The following is an 18,145-nucleotide window of genomic DNA, read 5'->3' as shown; positions in this document are numbered from 1 at the left end:
ATTATTGAGTTAACATTTGTCTTACATCTTGTGTTTTATTTCTTTTGCCTAACAAAGACGAAGAGGGTGAATGATGATTATGTTAAATGAGCGACAGAATAGGCAATATAATGCCAACTCTTGGACATGGAATAGTATTCTGAAACTTGTAAGCCAGACTGGATCGACTGACGTCATCATTGTACTATACTGCTCGCATTTTCAGCTGACGGCTGGGAAACAGCGAACCAGCGATCAGTTAAATTGTCTGGGTGAGGGAAAGAAGGTAAAGATTCCATATTTTGGTCATTTTAAGCTGAGATAGCCATTCTATTACTTAAGCTAAGCTGCATGGACTGACACAGAGAAAGCATCCATTCGCCCTCTCAGCTCGTATTGGTAGTCAGTACGAAATGTCATTGAGGCGAAGAAGGATAACATTCCTCGAATGTTTGCCTTTTAGCTCTCAGCACCGGCAAGAAGCAGTCAACATTTAAAGTAAAAAGTGTTGAAATCAACAAATAATCAACTTTAAGCAATGGTGGCCTACGTTGTTTAAGAAGAGCACTAAAAGCTTGCAAATCAGAGAAGTGTTTCAAATTAGCAAGTACAGGGAGGCATCTCATGTAAAAAGAAGAAGAAAAGGGATATTTGACAGCACACGAGTTTATAGACTGCACTAGAAGTATTCAAGTTCTACAAAGACGGTGAGATTGCGCTTGCTACTACAGTGCGTCCATTTCGATCTGCAGCCGAGAGATCGGGAGAAACGTGGCGGGCGGCGCTGACGGAGATGCCGACATTTGAGGCCTGTAATGCCCGCTTATTTTTGTGGACATCTTGCAAAACGAGCACTAACCTGTGTTAGAACACGCAAAAGTTCTTCTGTAATTCTTCCAAGTTCCACCCTTATATACACAAATAAATACGCTTTAGAAATTATATTAAGAGCCACAGATAATACTCTGTAAAACATTTTAATCATAGTTTTGACCAGTAACGTCCTGCTTAAGTTTATATCCTTGAAAGAGTTTTGTGTCGATGGGGATCGTTTGGAGGTTTCGAATGTGCAACACTGTATCAAGATTACGCTGCAGACGAACCGTTAAAAGCTAATGGTGTTCGTGAGCTTCCTTGCAATCCGAAATCTCCTAGCTCAAGTTTTTTGTTCCTTCGCGACTACAGAGCTGTGAATATAGTGGCAGGCAGATGTAAACCAAGAGCGTGTTAATTTCGTACTGTGCGTAAGAGTGTTATTCTTGGTTACTTGCCGTTACTTGTTTGTGTTATTGCAGTGTGTATGAGTGTTGTGTCAGTCAGACGATTGGAATGCCAGCCGCAAGGTTCACGTTAGAACAAAGAATTTTTATGTATGACACTTACGTGAAAACAGACTCGTGTCGAGACGTGTGTAGGCAATTTGTACAGAAATTCCCAGGCGTTTCACCTCCACATAGAGATACGGTTAGACGTCTTGTCCTTAAATTACGAGAAACTGGATCGTTAAATTTTAAAACACCTAAGCAAAAACGACGGATTCTAACCGAAGCAAAACTCGATGAAATTGGTGCAGCGTTAGAACGTTCTCCAAACAAACCTCTACGCCGTGTTTCACAGGAGATGGGCGTGTCAAAATCATCAGCACATACAGCCACTAAGCTACTAAAATTAAAACCGTACAGAGTTTCCATAGTGCAAGAATTACGGCCCCCTGACAACGTAAGTAGAGTAAATTTCTGTAATTGGGTTTTGCAGAATATTGTAGATGGTATTGTTGATCCACAGTTAATAATTTTTTCGGATGAGGCATGGTTTCACTTGCGTGGTCATGTTTGTTCACAGAACAATAGATACTGGAGCACTGAAAATCCCCGAATAATACACGAAGTTCCGTTTCAAAAATAGGTGTGTGGTGTGCTGTAAGTGCCAAAAGAATAATAGGGCCTATATTTTTTGAAGACACAATAAATTCAGAGAGGTACCGCACACAAATACTCGCGCCGTTTTTTCAGTTGTTATCAGATAATGAGAGACAATATGGGTATTTTCAACAAGATTCGGCCACAGCCCATACCGCCGCTGATTCTTTGGACGCTATAAGGGAGGTGTTTGATGACAGAATAATTTCAAGAGGTTTATGGCCTTCACGTTCGCCAGATCTTTCCGTATGTGACTATTATTTGTGGGGAACCTTGAAAAATAGAGTCTACCGAAATAACCCTCATAGCATCGACGAACTAAAAGACAATATAAGGGCAGAACTAGGAAGAATTACGGAAGAAGAACTTTTGCGTGTGAATCAAAATTTCATCAAACGATGCCAGGAATGTGTGAATGTAGGTGGACATCACTTTGAACAACTCTTATAACACAGGTTAGTGCTAGTTTTGCAATATTTATATAAATGTCTGCATATGTCCATAAAAATATGCGGGCATTACAAGCCGCAAATGTCGGCACCTCCGTCAGCGCCGCCCGCCACGTTTCTCCCGGTCTCTCGGCTGCAGATCGAAATGGACGCACGGTACTAATGCTTATGGTGGAAAAGTTCCAATAAACAGTAATATATATTTTTTAAAACTTAACAAACAAAACCAAATGAGAACGTGGTTGAAATTGTGCACTAAGTACCAGACGACTGCAAAGAGTTGTATGACATCACTTTATCATGGCCTACATCCATGCAGTCTGCATATGATGAACATTCTGATAGTGACTATAGCAGTGCTGTAGAGAGAATACTTTTCCATTCATTACGTTCATGTTGCAGATTCACCGCTAGTTAAGGAAAATGTTGTTACTTAAAATGTAGTATTATCGAGAATTGTTAATGTAAACATTTTATTTGGTCAGAACACTTATCTTGCATTCATAGTAATGTTATATGTATCAACTAATAAATGGGCTGTAATATTTAAAAACTGCATATATTGCATGCTACGTTCAAGTGAGAACCAAGAGGAAAACATTCCACGATGTTTTAATGACTGTGTCTATTTACGTATGAAGAATTTATGAAATGTATTGCTTTAGAATTATTGTCTCTAGCTTTGTATTATAATTTCACAATATAAAGTTTGTTATTTTTCTTAGCATGAAATATCTCTCAAATTTAGATTTAGTTTTCAAGCTAACTCCTAGACTTTTATAAAACGGGACAAATAGTGGTGTAATAATATGTCCGGGACACACCTCTTAAACGGGACTGTCCCGTTCAAAACAGGACGTATGGTCACCCTACCACATAGCGAATGACTGAGCATAAAATATTCATAACGCATATTAATAATATATATATATATATATATATATATAAATTACACATGTACTCAAATTCAGGTTCTGATGATATTCTCATGTTTCAGACGCCACGCCGCACATGGAGAAGGAAAATAAATCATGATTCATTTAATGTAAATGATGTCTAGAGCGATATATCTAAAAAAAAAAAATTAATACTCGTGTGGTTACCACAAGTATGCAATTTGTTTGATATTCGATGTACTGGTCATCTTTAACAATTAAAAATATGTGTATTTCAAGTTTTCACAACATTTGTATATTGTAGCAATAAAATATTACACATATGGCAGAGCTGATAATTTGATTATTCCTTGCTAGAATTGTATTGCATTAGCCTGTGATATTTGATTAGGTTATTTAGCATGGATATTGTAAATGCAGATGAGAATGTTTGGTGATGCAGCTACATAGTCAGAGGGGTCGGGGGGCTGAAGCCTGTAAGGAAATCCTTCAAATATCTAATTTTAATCGTGTATAGAGGTAATTAATTTTAATTTCTTAAAAGGATTAATTTTCTTGTATAATAAGTTGTAATATACAGAGAAATTCACCTTCAGGGCTTGTACCCTCCCCCCGCTTTTTCGCCTTTACATGGCGACTGCTGATAGGGGATGAGCTCCCCTCGAAATAAAATTCTGGTTAAGGACGTATTATGATATGTTCTTGAAACCACAATCTTCAAAAGTTCTTACAGTATTTTAATAAATGCTGAAATTCCTACAAAACGCGTATTACATCATATCCTGGAAAAAAACATCTTTGTATCACATTCAGTGGCGGTCCCTCCATGGAACAGAGGGAACAGGCTGTTCCCTTTTACTTATCGCCCTTTTTTAAGCTATTTAAATTATCTATAATAACATAATAAGAACACTTCTTTCTTCCGAAATCAACACACCGAAGGAAAACTTTCACTGTGACTGTACGTTTGTTTACTTCAGCATCCCCTATATACTTTGACTTCACCTAACCTCGTCGTCCCACCCTCTGCTGTCCGACGCCGAGTATTTCCGACCACGCGCGAAGGTAAACGATCCTCATGGTGCCACCTCCCACCACGGAAGCTGAACTCTCTATAGTGGAGCCCAAGTTAAGAGTTCAGTATGGGCTCTTATGGGCTTTTACTTTTGAGATCACTTCCCCTAATCAAGGGTGTTTCTGTCAGAAACAAAAGTCGTTAACATTCGAAGAGAAAATAATAAATAAGCAAAAGCCAGAGGAAATGTTAGGCTTTGATGGTTTACACCTTCTTTTGCAATTCGGACCATCAAAACAAGACGTTTTCCTTTCTTGTGTTTACCGCGATTTGGGGAGTTAAAACTAACAGCCGTCCGACGGTTGCCACTTGCTGCAAACACGTGTTGGGAAGAGGGAAGGAGGCGGGGAATGTTCAGGCAAAATTTCGTGAATGGGCTTCTGTCGGGGTCAGGTGGTTTGTTGTTTGCGTGCGCGGTTTCTCATTTTGGGTATTTCTTGAAGGAATTTATTATTATAATTATTCTAAAACAGCAAAATGGCAAGGGGTGGTATTATTAAGCATAAAAGTGTCCAGAGTCTTACAAGTAAAGAGAGACAAGTTGTAATAAATATTATTGTATACTTAAATCAGAAAAATCCTGGTAAAAGTGTTAGTTGGACTGCAAGCGAAAATGCTGAAACGACTGCAATTTCCTTCAAAACTGTTTACAAAATTAATAGCGAGGCGATTAAAGGTCCTCTTGCAACACCAAACGAGCAGAAAAACGTCAAGAAACAACAGGTACGGAAAATCCAACGACTTCGAATATAACTTTTATACGAGGCGATGTGCGGCGAAAAGTCCCAGGCACATTGTATATAATACATTGGCGGATTTTTCGGGAGGAGGTTCACTTGCCCTTCCCAAATTGATGACTAAGTATTATGAAAAGTATTGATAGCATCATATTAAAAGATAAAAAAAATGATCGAGCCGTTTTCCCTAGATAGTTACAAGAATGCCAGTCTCCTTCTTTCTGTAATTATTCTTCATATGAGTACAAATATTTACAATAGAACACCTTTAATTTCACACCTCTACTAATAATTGATTGATTGAGTTTTAAGTCCACTTTTATGCACAGATAGGTTAATTGGGACTGGACCTACAATTTTATGTGAGATACGAACTACTATGTGCCTCCAGCAGGTATCGAACCCTGGATTCCTTGATTATAATGCAACGACGGAAATTTTGCTAATGCTATCCCCTTAGAATCGAAGGGCCCTGGGTTCGTTTCCTGGCGGAGGTACAATCTAGGATGGATTATACATTGAAGGTTCAGTCCCGATTAGTACATCTAACCACAAATTAGACTTAGAACGAACCCTTGTAATTGTATTGATGTGAATGACGTGACATGTCCAATGGGCGTATGTGCTGGTCATAACTCCCCCTTGGATAAGTATTCCTAAAAGAAGAGGGTCAACGGCAGGAGAAGATGGCATATGAGGACCGGCTACTAAAAAGTATACGTACTACCCCCCTCCCACCCTCCTCGAAAACACTGGGCACAACACTTATATAAGGGCACTTTTTGATGTGTCGAATAAGTTGCAAATCTGCACATTATACTGTGTATTTCCAATATTATGTAATGCTTACAGAATATTCTGTGCACGTCCCAGAAAAAAATCTAGCCCCGCCTATGACTGGCGAGCTGCTGCTGTGCAAAACGAATAGAGGGACAAAACAATAAAGACACAACAAGACTTTCTGTGCGGCCTTACGAATTGTTTGCGAGCACTTACAGGTCGGGGGGAGAGATTTGCTTTGGTGCATGCCGGTAATGAACACGGTTTTGTCTCAAACGAGACAGTGTGCCGATAAATGTCAAACAGGCCTCCCCGATGGCACAGTAGTAACGTCCTGGTTTGATACCCGGTGGAGCAATATAGTGGTTCGGATCCTAGTTTAAACTGTAGGTCCAGTCCTGATTAGCCTTTCTGTGCAAAAAGTGGACTTAAAAGAAAAAAAACACGTCCAACGTACACGATGAAATGGACAGCAAGACGTATGACGAGTATATTCGATAACAGTTATTTGCAAATCTCCCTCCATGGACCGTCATTTCTCTGTACCACAGCCGCATGAAAGAACAGCTTCCCATCAAATCATGGCGAAAAGATTTACATTCTTGTATTGAACAGTACCCGTTCCGTTGATCACCAACTTTTGTTGCGGCGTGTACTACAGCAGACGTTCGATGCTCGGCGGAGCCTTCTTCCACTGCGCACCATGCGGCAACACTGTCGTCATAAGCCCCATACTGAACTCTTAAGTTGGGCTCACCAATAGCTGTTCCCTACGAGAGACATAGCGAATTCGTTTTCCTTCGAGTTTTTGCTATGTGCTAAAGTTTAATTGCGTCGTAGTGATAGTTTTGAGTGTAGTAACTCTATAGTTTCCTAATCTCATTGCAAAATTGCGTCTGCCAGTCATAACGAACTGGAAAAATCTTCTACAGTCTAGGCGTCTGCTAAATGCCTTGGATAAACGCTGCAAAATAGCTTCCGAGGGAACAGCTCGCGTTCACCTGTTCCACTAGCCCCAAAACTCACGCAGCGGCAGGACAAGAAAGCGAATGTTGCGAGCGTAGGGTTGCGAATGTTGTATGATCGACCGGCTGAATACAACAAACCAACACCTATCTTAACCGAAATAAAAACTAAAACGAAATCGTACACAAGGCATTTTCAAACAAGTTACTACAGCACAGTAAAATGATTAACTGGATACTCTTCCAGCGGCAAATTATTGTTGTTCTTGTTTGTTCCCGAGAAGGGAGTTTGGAACAGTTCGGGTTTTGTCACAATTTCTACTAATCTAGCGGACGTTATGAAAAAACTCGGCCATCTGATTGCCATTATTGCATTGAGGTCGTTTGAATTACAAGAATGCTCAAATCTACAAAAACAAAAAAAAAAAGTCAACTTAATCTACAAATAGAGAGATGAAACAGGTTTCGACAAAACATTTTTTTTTTCTCTGATCACTCATAAATTGCTTTTATTATTTTTTTCTTTGTTGCGTATCAACAATTTTGTTTTTAATGTTTTCTTTACATTACAACATATATGTATTGTATGTTTATTGGTTCATTTCAACAAGGGTTGAATTTTACTTGGTCTACTGTATTATATTACGACAGGTATGGAATGGGAGAGGGCAAGTGAAGGTCACCTGTTCCCCTGCCTGATTTAGTACCGAACGCCACTGATCCCATTGTTTGTATTCGAACGAGATTTTGTTATTTAATGTCGTTTTTCTACCATTTGGCTTATCGAGACTATGAAGATGAGTGATGATCAGATGAAATTGGTGACGGGAGACTCACTAAGAACGCTCATGACCATGTCGGGACACGAAACTAGTGCCAAAAGCGGAAGTTCACGAATTAACGCGCTCAGCTATAAACCGGCTTCTCATCCCAATGTACCACGAACAAAATTCCCCACCTGCTAGCAATTATTACTTCTGGTGACATTGAAGTACTTGTACATATGTATTCATAGGCGCCGACTCCATGGGGCTTGGGGGGGCTCGAGACCCCCCAATGTTAACGATGTGGGTGCAGAACCCCCCAAATAATTTTGCTTAAGAGGATCTAATGTATTATTTTGCTTCTCTTGTAAAGTTTACTCTGAATTGTGCCACATGAACTTAACTTTAAATACACATTTGAAATGTTCTAGACCATCAACTTTGGGGGCTGAGACCGCTAAACCATCAACTTTGGTGGGTTATGACCGGAGACAGCAAAACACATGACTTATTACTACATACTAAGTATATAATTATGAGTATTGTTAACATTTTTACTAAAAAGAGTTTCAAAAGACGATGTGTATGAACTAGGGGAGTGGATGGGACGTTCGGGCTACAAATGGCTAGTGTTGCCCACGGGACGAGACGGACAGGCTTTTAAAAATTCGAGACGAGACGAGATTGATCATGTGTCCCGAGACTAACGAATATTTTCGAGACGAGACAGGCCAATGTCTCGTCTCGTGGGCAACATTACAAATGGCTCTCACCCTACATTCAGAACGAGATCATTGATATATTAGGGAGATCTGTTTTGCGCTCCGTGGTAGCAGATATTAAAAGTCGGGAATATTTTGCTATTATGGTTGACGAAACTTGTGATATATCCATCCGTGAACAATTGACATTTTGCATTCGATCTGTAAATGACAATTTTAATATTTTTGAGGAATTCATGGGCTTTTACGAGATTCCGAACACTGAGGCCCAAACTTAAAAAAGGGAGGGAGTGGGTCATTCATTAATTTATTTCAGTGATTAGAGCCCCCCCCCCCCACAATAATTTTGACAAGTCGGCGCCCCTGTATGTATTGTAAGCTAAAAAGATGCGCTTTTTATCTAGACGTTCAGATCCCATTTCCTACAGTTTAAGCAAAAAGGTTTATGCGTTCAAGCTGTAAAAGTTAGCACTTAATACAAGCGGTGGTTATTATCAAACATTCATGACATAGTTAAACAAATTACAAGTTTCATTTTCCCGGACAATTATGTTTACATTTCAAGAACAATAGATTTGAAAGCACAACGACTCCCTAGAATGGAGTCAATTTCTTCACGTGGCGCCTTCAGCCAAGGAACAATGCTGAAGTGATATAATATGGGACAATTCGGTGGCCTGTTACTGGCTTTCGTCCTGGTAAGTAATATTACTTTATCAGCAAAAATTAAAAGTGTTATGCACAGGTAAAATTAATGACCAATCATTCAATTGAACAATGTATTTCAGAAATTCATTTCAGTTTTTCTGGATTCATGATCGGTACATAGATTGCTTACCGAAGGAGTGTATTTTCCAATTCGATTCTCTAAATGCATGAATTTCTTTATCATGTGATAACTTTACCTGGCGATGTCGTATAGTTTTCTTTATTTTGTGGAGATAGAGGATTCTCGAAATTGATTGATTGATTAGGTTTATTTTACCGAGATTTTCTGCCACTTTTGGCTAACCACGAAGATGAGGGTGAGTGATATTATGATGGAATTGATGAAGGGACACTCACAAATAGGGTGACCAGACATGCTCTTTTTAAGAGTATTATACTCTTTTAGAGGTTCATATACTCTATACTCTTTTCAATTTGCAAAACTCCCCAAATATACTCTTTTCCTTGCTATTTAATTTCATTCATTATTTTACGCATAAATATGCGTTAAAATCCACAGAACGGAAAACGTCAAGATGTCAACAAACTGAGGTATTTACTCCTTGACTCAAGAATTTCCTATGAACAATTTCAAGAGTCTTCCATCAACAAGCAAAACAATATTTCAGATTCATTGGAATTTAATGATAATGACATTTTTGACACTTACTGTGCAATTTCAAAAGCCATTGAAAAACATCTTCAGTGTTATTAAAACTTATTGACAATAGGAAAAAGTACACTCATGGTGTCAACACTCGAACAAGTAATGAAAGTGAAATTCAATGTGGACATGGCCTGTGAAGAGTTTAGACTGGCAATAAAGGACGAATTAAACATACTCAAGAAAGACAAATCATCCCAGAAGTATGAATGGTGAGTAAGTATTTGTAATTAGCTAGTTACATTAGACCTATAAGTAATTTGAATCTGTAGAGTGTAGGCCTGTTTTATAGGGGCTATAATAGAAGCAATAACAAATAACCACCCGTATTTTCGTTTTTCTTATATTTTGTGCATGCGCACCTTCAACCTATAGACTATACTCTTTTTGGTCAACAAATATCTGGTCACCCTACTCACAAAGAAAACCCAGGCCTAGGCCGGGATTCGAACCCGGGGTCCCTATAATCGTAGAGGATTTTGGAAATTATGCAGACATTACATGAAGGCTTCTCTTATTAGTTAAAGAACGCAACCGTGAATCTTATGTATAACAATTTGATAATTCGATCTTAGCGAGCCACTTCAAAGAGATTGATCCTAAGTGAACAGACGAAACAGTGCTATGCAATTAGTAAAGTGCAGGATGTATGAAATAGAAAAAAACAACAATTTAAACTCACTCTAATGTTGTACAGTGTCTCTCAAAAGTTTTAGGACAACGACATTTTAAACTAGGCAACCCAATTTACGCAAGCCGTTGGTGGGTTGCGTGCAGTGTTAGGCTCAATTTCAGGGTTGCCACATGCACAATAGATATTTATAAAATACGCGAAAGAAATATAAACAAGTATTATTGTATAAAATTATTAAAAATATCACTATTATATCGCAAATGACAAAATTCTTTCTGAAAGAAAAAAATAGGTTTTCTAGTATTTCATCGCTAATGAACCTACAGTAAGGAAAAGAGGTGAGAGGAAACGAAAGGTTACAAGGCAGAGGAGAAAGAAAAAGCGAAAGGAGAAGAGGAAAAGTAGAGGAGAGAAGAAAGAGAGGATAGACGAGGAGAGGAGATGTAGTGAGGAGAATGGAAAAAGATTCGAGGAGAGATGAGGAAAAAAGAACAAAGAAGAGAAAAGAGGAGGAAAACGAGACGAGAGGAGGAGACGAGAAGAGGGAAGTGGAGAGTAGAGTAAAGGAGAGAAAAAGAGAAGAACGAAAAAAGAGAGAAAGGTGCAGTGGAGTCGGAAATCTAAGACAGGAAAGGAGATAAGAGGAATGGAGAAGAGTGGGATGGAGATAAGATGCGAGAAAAGTAGGGAAGGCGATATGAGATAAAAGCAGAACAGAAAGAGGGGAGAAGAAGGAGAAGGAACTGGAGAGAAGATGTAGTTGCAGAAAATATCGTCTGAGCGTCAAGAATGGATGCATTGGTCAAATTATCGACATGAAACATTCAATAACATTTTGAAATGTATTGAATAATATATTAGATCGGTGCGAAATGCCTTTTGGCTGAGTTGAGAGCAAGATAAAATCTTCCACTTAAGATCTTTGATTTTACCTGCGATTACACCACTAAACAAATGAACGTAATTTTTTAATATTTATAAGAATTATTCAATTTTTCTCCATTTCTCGGTTCGTTGAAATGGAGATTTTGTAATTCAATATTTCCCCTCCCCCCATAGTTAATTCCATACTGAATAATTCCGTTTCGCACGGCGTGGACAATGAACACAATGGGATATGTCTAAAACTTACGAAAATTTTCTTCCACCGGAAGGGTTTGAACCTACGACCATCAGATTGTGAATCCTGAACGGTAGCCACTACCCTACAAGCTTTCGCTCCTTAAGCCAAGTAGAAGGAGCTGGCCAATGTGAAATGTAGATGTTACTCTCCTGCAAGTAACGTGCAAACAAGTATTGTTTGTAACAAAGAAAACAAAAGTAGTACGACTCGGCGAAAACATTTAATGGAGAATTGCACATGGTGAGAACTTTTCATTCGATATTTGCGGAGGTATCCTTGCATTGAACTCGAGTGGGAAAAGGGGTAAAATTAGCATGTCCTGAATTGCCACACATATAAATAGTTATTTCATTAATATTTGTCAATGTCTTTGAAGCAGTACACAATTATCGTTAGAGTATCATAATTCACGAATATCCCGTTGAACGTGTGTCAATTCATTTATTTGTTTATTTTTTTATAAATTCCATATGCAGAACAATGTAGCCATTATATACTGCTATTACAAATAATTTTACCATGCTTTTGTTAAATGGAAGGGAGTTTTTTTTTTTTTTAAGGAACATCTACAAGGGTCGTTCAAGGTTGACCGGGATTTTCGTACGTAAAAAATCGATGAATAGCCGGATCATGATGAAACGTGTGGGTGACGTAATGTATTCCTTCGCGTGTAACTAGCGCAAGGCATAACGTATTTCGCGCATGCGCAGCAGTTGCAGCGAACATGGCGGCAAGCAGTGTGTCTGTGGCTGTGGAGCAGCGGCGTGTAATCAAATTTCTCGTGAAGGAGAAAGTGAAACCAGCTGAGATTTTCAGACGATTGCAAGCACAGTATGGTGAACAAACAATGTCGCGGACATGAGTGTACGAATGGTGTGAGCAGTTTCGCGAAGGACGGGAGCTGGTGACAAATGAAGCGCATGGACACATTCGCCCGACTGCAGTCACCCCAGTGAATATCGCACGTGTTGAGCAAATGATTCTTGAGAACCGGTGAGTAACAGTGCGGGATATTGCTGCGAACATGGCGGCAAGCAAATATGAATATGAGGTGAATATCAGTGTCGGGAGTGTTGAGACAATCATTAGCGACCACTTACGCTTCCGCAAAATCTGTGCAAGGTGGGTTCCCCGCCAGCTGACATTCGATCAGAAGTGGACACTCAGAACGGTCTGTGAACAGCTTCTGAATCGGTTTCGAGCAGAAGGTGATGAATTGTTGCAATCCATCATCACGTGTGATGAAACATGGTTGCACAATTCAACCCCAGAGACCAAAAGACGCAGCATGGAGTGGCGGCATAAAGATTCCCCGCCCACCAAGAAAGCAAAACGCAGCCGTCCGCTGGAAAGATCATGGCAAGTGTCTTCTGGGACATGAAGGGCGTTATCCATGTGGATTTTCTGGACAAAGGGAGCACGATTAATGCCCAGTATTACTCCACATTGTTGAGTGGTGCTGTACGAAAGTCCATTCGCAAGAAAAGACCTGGGATGTTGTCTGGAAATGTCATTCATCTCCATGACAATGCCCGCCCTCACACGGCCAATGTGACAACAACAACTCTGGCCGACATGCGCTGGGAAGTTCTGCCCCATCCCCCCTACAGTCCGGATTTAGCCCCCAGTGATTATAATTTGTTTGCACCCCTTAAAGACCATCTGGGAGGGAAGAAATTCACGACAGACGAAGCACTGCGGAGCTATGTCCTCCAGTGGCTACGACAACAACCAAGTTCTTTCTACGCTAAAGGAATTCGGGAGCTGCCAGAACGATGGCAACGGTGCCTCGGCGCGCACGGAGAATACTTTGAAAAACTGACATAGTTTGGTGTTTCTTCTGCTACCTATTTCCTCTGCAGAAATAAAAGTCCCGGTCAACCTTGAACGACCCTTGTAGTATGGAGGATCGAACGTCTTGCAAGTCTTGTGTCCAGTACTGTCTTATGAAATATATTTGCTGTTGCATAAGGTAACACGAAATAATTACACCGTGTGCGAACTACCAAATCTGCGCAACGTTATACGTAAACAGGCGGAAAATTTTATTCATAAAATCATCTCACATTTGACAGTATTAGTCAAGAGAGACTCGTGGGACACTGTGTTAAGGTGATAGACTAAATCCTTCTTATTTTTCTTCCTCGAAGAACAACAATTTGTAAGGAAAAGCAACAGTTATGTTGTTTCTTATTTCTTTTAAATTCTTACACTTTCCTTTAATTGGATTGAAAATAAATAAGAATATTGCTTGCATTTCTGTCATTGACGTAGACCAGGCCCGTACACAGGATTTATTTGAGGGAGGGGCCAGACCCAAATATATTACAAAATAGTTCAAATAGTGCGAGCGCCATTAAAAAGTCATGATAATTCTATGTTTAGAAAATAATATATTTATAAATTAAATGTTGCGTACTAGGAATTATTCATACAATAAAGAACCTGTCTAATTGTGAGTTAACAAAAAAAAACAATAATAAAGAGACATTTTCGCATCACGATTGCAGTTCGAAAAAGTCGGGACAGGGATTGAAAGTAACGCACTGTCCTGACTATACCGAGTTTGCTAGAACTTGTCCCGTTTCCCGCGCTAGCGATCGCTCGACAGTTTTGGTGCCAATGCGAAACGAGAAAAAAGTCGTCTGCTGAGCAGCGAGGAGCGAATGGAAGCCAGAAGAGAGGAGCTTACGTAGACGCTGTTGTCACGTTGCGTATTTTAATTTGCTGCCTGGCTTTGGCTTTCCCCAGCACGGAGTTCACGCGGTCTTCAGCAGCAACACAGCTTGGTTTATGCTAGAAAAGCCAGCAATCAGCTAGCGCGGGAAGCGGGACAGGTTGTAACAAACACGGTATAAATCGGTGAAACCGACGTCTGGTAGCCTTGCATCAATGATTATAAAACTAAAACCACCCAATATTGCAGCTTGAAGACTTTTGCGCAAGAAACAAATTCATTTATGTGAGAGCAAAATTGAAATTTTTACACATTTCAAAAATCGACGATGTCATTTTCGTATTTATTTATTTATAGGTTCACATTTAAATATTTTAGGGTTCGAGGGGAGAGCATGGCCTACATAGCCCCTCCCCTGGGTACTGACCTTACGTAGACAGTGGAAGAGAAATTTTGGAGAACCTTTCTATTAAATTTAGTATTTACATTCACCTTATGCTCAGATAGGTTAAACCGTTTATTGACAATCGTCAACTTTTCGTTTAATAGATAATATTTGGTTTTAAACGACGGGAGAATATTGGTCGAATTTCCTTTCTTGCTCTTTTGAGAGAATATATACTTCTACAATAGCAATCGCGTTCGGAAACCGTGAAACAAATGGCTTGGTTTTCAAAGGCAGACAAGCTTGGTAGTCTAGCTTGCTCGCGATCAAAGTGACTCACTCACGCTATTCAAGGCCGCTTCTTATCGCAAAACACTTGCTTCGATGCACAGTGTCTGCACCCAGCACGTTACAAGTGACCAGAGTCGAATTTTAAACAGAATCTGAAGAATGGTAGATTTCATTAGAGGCGGCTAGGTAGGCACCAGCTCAGCATGCAATAGTTTAAGTGATAATTCCTGACAAACAAAAAACCGTATTGAATAATTATTGGGATAGTAATACGTGTATCCGCTCCTTTTTAACAATGTAAGCTCGAAGACAATCTGTATTCCATTTATTTATATTGGCAACTTGGTCAACCGGAGGTTATTTTATCGCCTTCGATAATCGAATTGTCTTATCGATTATTTTTTGTTTACCCAGGAACATGCCCCATAGAAGATTTCCGAGACCGGATTACGCTACTCACTCGTAGCTCCCCAATTTCTTCACGATGGAGGGTTGCTACCGGTCTCATACACAGGCCGAGAACCTAGAGAGTGAGCATAGGCGGACTCGAATCCATGCCGTCCTGCAGTCGGAGTCCAAAGCACAGCTCCTAGACCGCACGCTCACGGAGGAGGACTTTTCTTATTTTACCTTTGGCTAATCGCGACGATGAGGATGAATAATGAATAGAAAAATAAAGAAGGTAACGCACAAAGTAGAGGACGATCTTCAACCTCTTAGGTGACGAGTTCAAGCCCTAAATATGAAGATTTCAACCTTAGACGATCTGAATTTCAAAATTATAAACAAAATGCCTACTTACACTAAACGTCTCATCAAGGCCAAAATAGTTTGTAAGTGTGAAACTACCCCTGAATACAAATTGACATTTTTTTTCCATGTGAGTAAGAATTAAATGTGTGGCATACAGTGATAGATGATACCTTTCGAGAAACAATTAACTGTACCCTGTCCAAGCATCTCTGGAGCAAAGCCGCGCATAGCGGAAGAGAATTGGAGAGAGGGGAGAGGGGATCGAGTGGACAGATCGAATCAGTGCATGCTGCTGGGAAGGCTGGTAACCGAAGTGGCTTTCCTCCCTCCAAGCAATTCCGTTCCTCTCACGTGTTCATCGCTGATCAGATACTTGTTTTCGTTCACCTGCTCCAGAGATAAGTAGGACATAGTGTAGTTCGCATACATGTAGCAAGTAAAGAAACTTATCCCAGAATGAAAATTCCACATAGTTTTAAAAAAGTTTGTTTAAGCAATGAATGACTGGAAACGGATCACACATAATTCCCTTGCCAAACTCTAGTGGTCGAAAATTAATTTCAAGACATATCATATCTATTCACCAGATTCCAAGTTATAAGGAACTATTTCGTAGATGTTCATGAAACCGTTATAAAATTACAAATAAAATATTTTCACAAGCTTAGATATACTAATACGAAGAAAGAAATTCAGAGTTAAATTTCAAATGCATGCGTATAAAGTAATTCTAGAAGTACAGAGCTATATCTGAGTACTTAACTTCTTTTTTGCAGATAACGTTTACAATATTGAGGCGACAGAATAATTAGGAACTGTAGCTCCAAGAGAAACAAAGGGCGTAGTGTATTGGTTAGAGTTCATGAAAGCATTACGGTCCCACGTTCGATCCTCCATACTAGATGTTCCTTAAAAAAACTCCCTTCCATTAAACAAAAGCATGGTAACATTATTTGTAATAGCAGTATATAGTGGCTACATTGATCTGCATATGGAATTTATAAAAAAAATAAACAAATAAATGAATTGACACACGTTCAACGGGATATTTTTATATATAAGAACGTGAATTATGATACTCTAACGATAATTATGTACTGCTTCAAAGACATTGACAAATATTAATGAAATAACTATTTATATGTGTGGCAATTCAGGACATGCTAATTTTACCCCTTTAACCACTCGAGTTCAATGCAAGGATACCTCCGCAAATATCGAATGAAAAGTTCTCACCGTGCAATTCTCCATTAAATGTTTTCGCCGAGTCGTGCTACTTTTGTTTTCTTTGTTACAAACAATACTTGTTTGCACGTTACATGCAGGAGAGTGACATCTACATTTCACATTGGCCAGCTCCTTCTACTTGGCTTAAGAGGCCATATCATGGGCAGCGGAAAAACAGACCTTCATTCAGAACACTTTTACTCGAAAACTATTTGAGACATTTGAATGAGCTTTGTGGTGAATTGATTAGAAAGGATGAATCTTAACAGTGAATATTGAAATTTTTTTATCACTTCCATATTTTAAAAGATATTAGCTATCAAATATCTCATTTTTTGGATCGGCGTATAGAGCCCGATTCTAAGTTACTGTAAAAATTAAACCTTGCAAGGCTTTCTTGCATCCTTCCTGAGTAAACTGATTTTTTGTTTTTTCAAATTGAGAAGCCCATTGTGACAATACGCCATTTGCAAACATTGATAAGCATTTTCAAACAGCTTTGAGAATGGCTTTATTCGAGCCATAGCGGGGCTGGCCATCGGCTGGCGGGGTTATGTTCAAGTCCTACAAGTTCAGCCGTCTGCCGATAGATGACTCTGACCAGGTTTTACAATAGTGGGCGTGGCTTCGCTTACTTCTTCTTCTACCCTTGGTATTGTCTTTTCCCTTGGGGGCGGCTTTTGACCGTGCTACGACCATTTCGAAAAATCCAAAGTTGATTTCCTTCACCCGGCTGTTTTTTCATTGTGTTCCATTTGTCTTATTTCTATTTTCCAAAAGGATAAATACATTAATACAGAGACTGTTCCAATTGAATCTTACATACATTATAGCAAAGTTAAAGTTAGTTTTAAGTCAATTACATGCTTAAAGAGGGTAATCGGGACTGGGGCTACAGGATAAAGTGGGATCCAGACCACTGTGTAGTTCTACCGGGGATCGAACGTGAGACCCCTTGAATACAAGTCGAGATAATTACTACTAATTTCATCGAGGAAACTCAAGGACTTATTTGGGGAGGGGTCCGGACCCCTCCCCAAGAAAGACTTTCCAAATGCAAAAATTAAATAATGAAAATATATTTGTGTAGCATTCATTTATTACATAATCGATGGTTATAATTTCCTTTGAACTTATTGATTGATTTGTAGTTTCTAAGTCCACTTTTTGCACAGAAAGGCTAATCGGGACGACTTACAGTTTAAAGTGAGATTCGAACCACTACTTGCATCCACCGGGTATCCAACCCGGGATCCCTTGATTACAAGGCAACGACGATACCACTGCGCCATCGAGGAGGCCCACTCTTTGAACTTATTGGAAGAAAGATTGGAATTAGGGGGCTTAGAAGGACAGTACCAATTACCAAAGATTTATGATTGCACGCTACTATTTAT

At 39.4% G+C, this 18,145-nt stretch overlaps 2 protein-coding genes across 48 annotated transcripts in view; both read left to right on the top strand.

Moving 5' to 3' along the window:
• LOC145978816 (uncharacterized) overlaps positions 1-3,571 on the top strand; it is an 87,242-nt gene extending 83,671 nt beyond the window's left edge. For all 42 annotated transcript variants that reach the window (XM_083111672.1, XM_083111653.1, XM_083111647.1 and 39 more), the window contains one exon: positions 3,345-3,571. In XM_083111672.1, coding sequence (XP_082967798.1) covers positions 3,345-3,375 — 31 coding nt within the window. In that variant the 3' untranslated portion in view covers positions 3,376-3,571. The remainder of the gene's footprint in view (positions 1-3,344) is intronic.
• A 5,295-nt stretch (positions 3,572-8,866) lies between these two features.
• Positions 8,867-18,145, top strand: part of LOC145979018 (uncharacterized) — a 125,691-nt gene continuing 116,412 nt past the window's right edge. For all 6 annotated transcript variants that reach the window (XM_083112081.1, XM_083112082.1, XM_083112084.1 and 3 more), the window contains exon 1: positions 8,867-8,984. In XM_083112081.1, the coding sequence (XP_082968207.1) occupies positions 8,946-8,984 (39 nt within the window). In that variant the 5' untranslated portion in view covers positions 8,867-8,945. The remainder of the gene's footprint in view (positions 8,985-18,145) is intronic.

The sequence above is a fragment of the Lepisma saccharinum genome, chromosome 25 (assembly GCF_977018435.1).
Source record: "Lepisma saccharinum chromosome 25, izLepSacc3.1, whole genome shotgun sequence".
Taxonomy (NCBI): domain Eukaryota; kingdom Metazoa; phylum Arthropoda; class Insecta; order Zygentoma; family Lepismatidae; genus Lepisma; species Lepisma saccharinum.
This window is presented reverse-complemented; position numbering and strand designations above follow the sequence as displayed.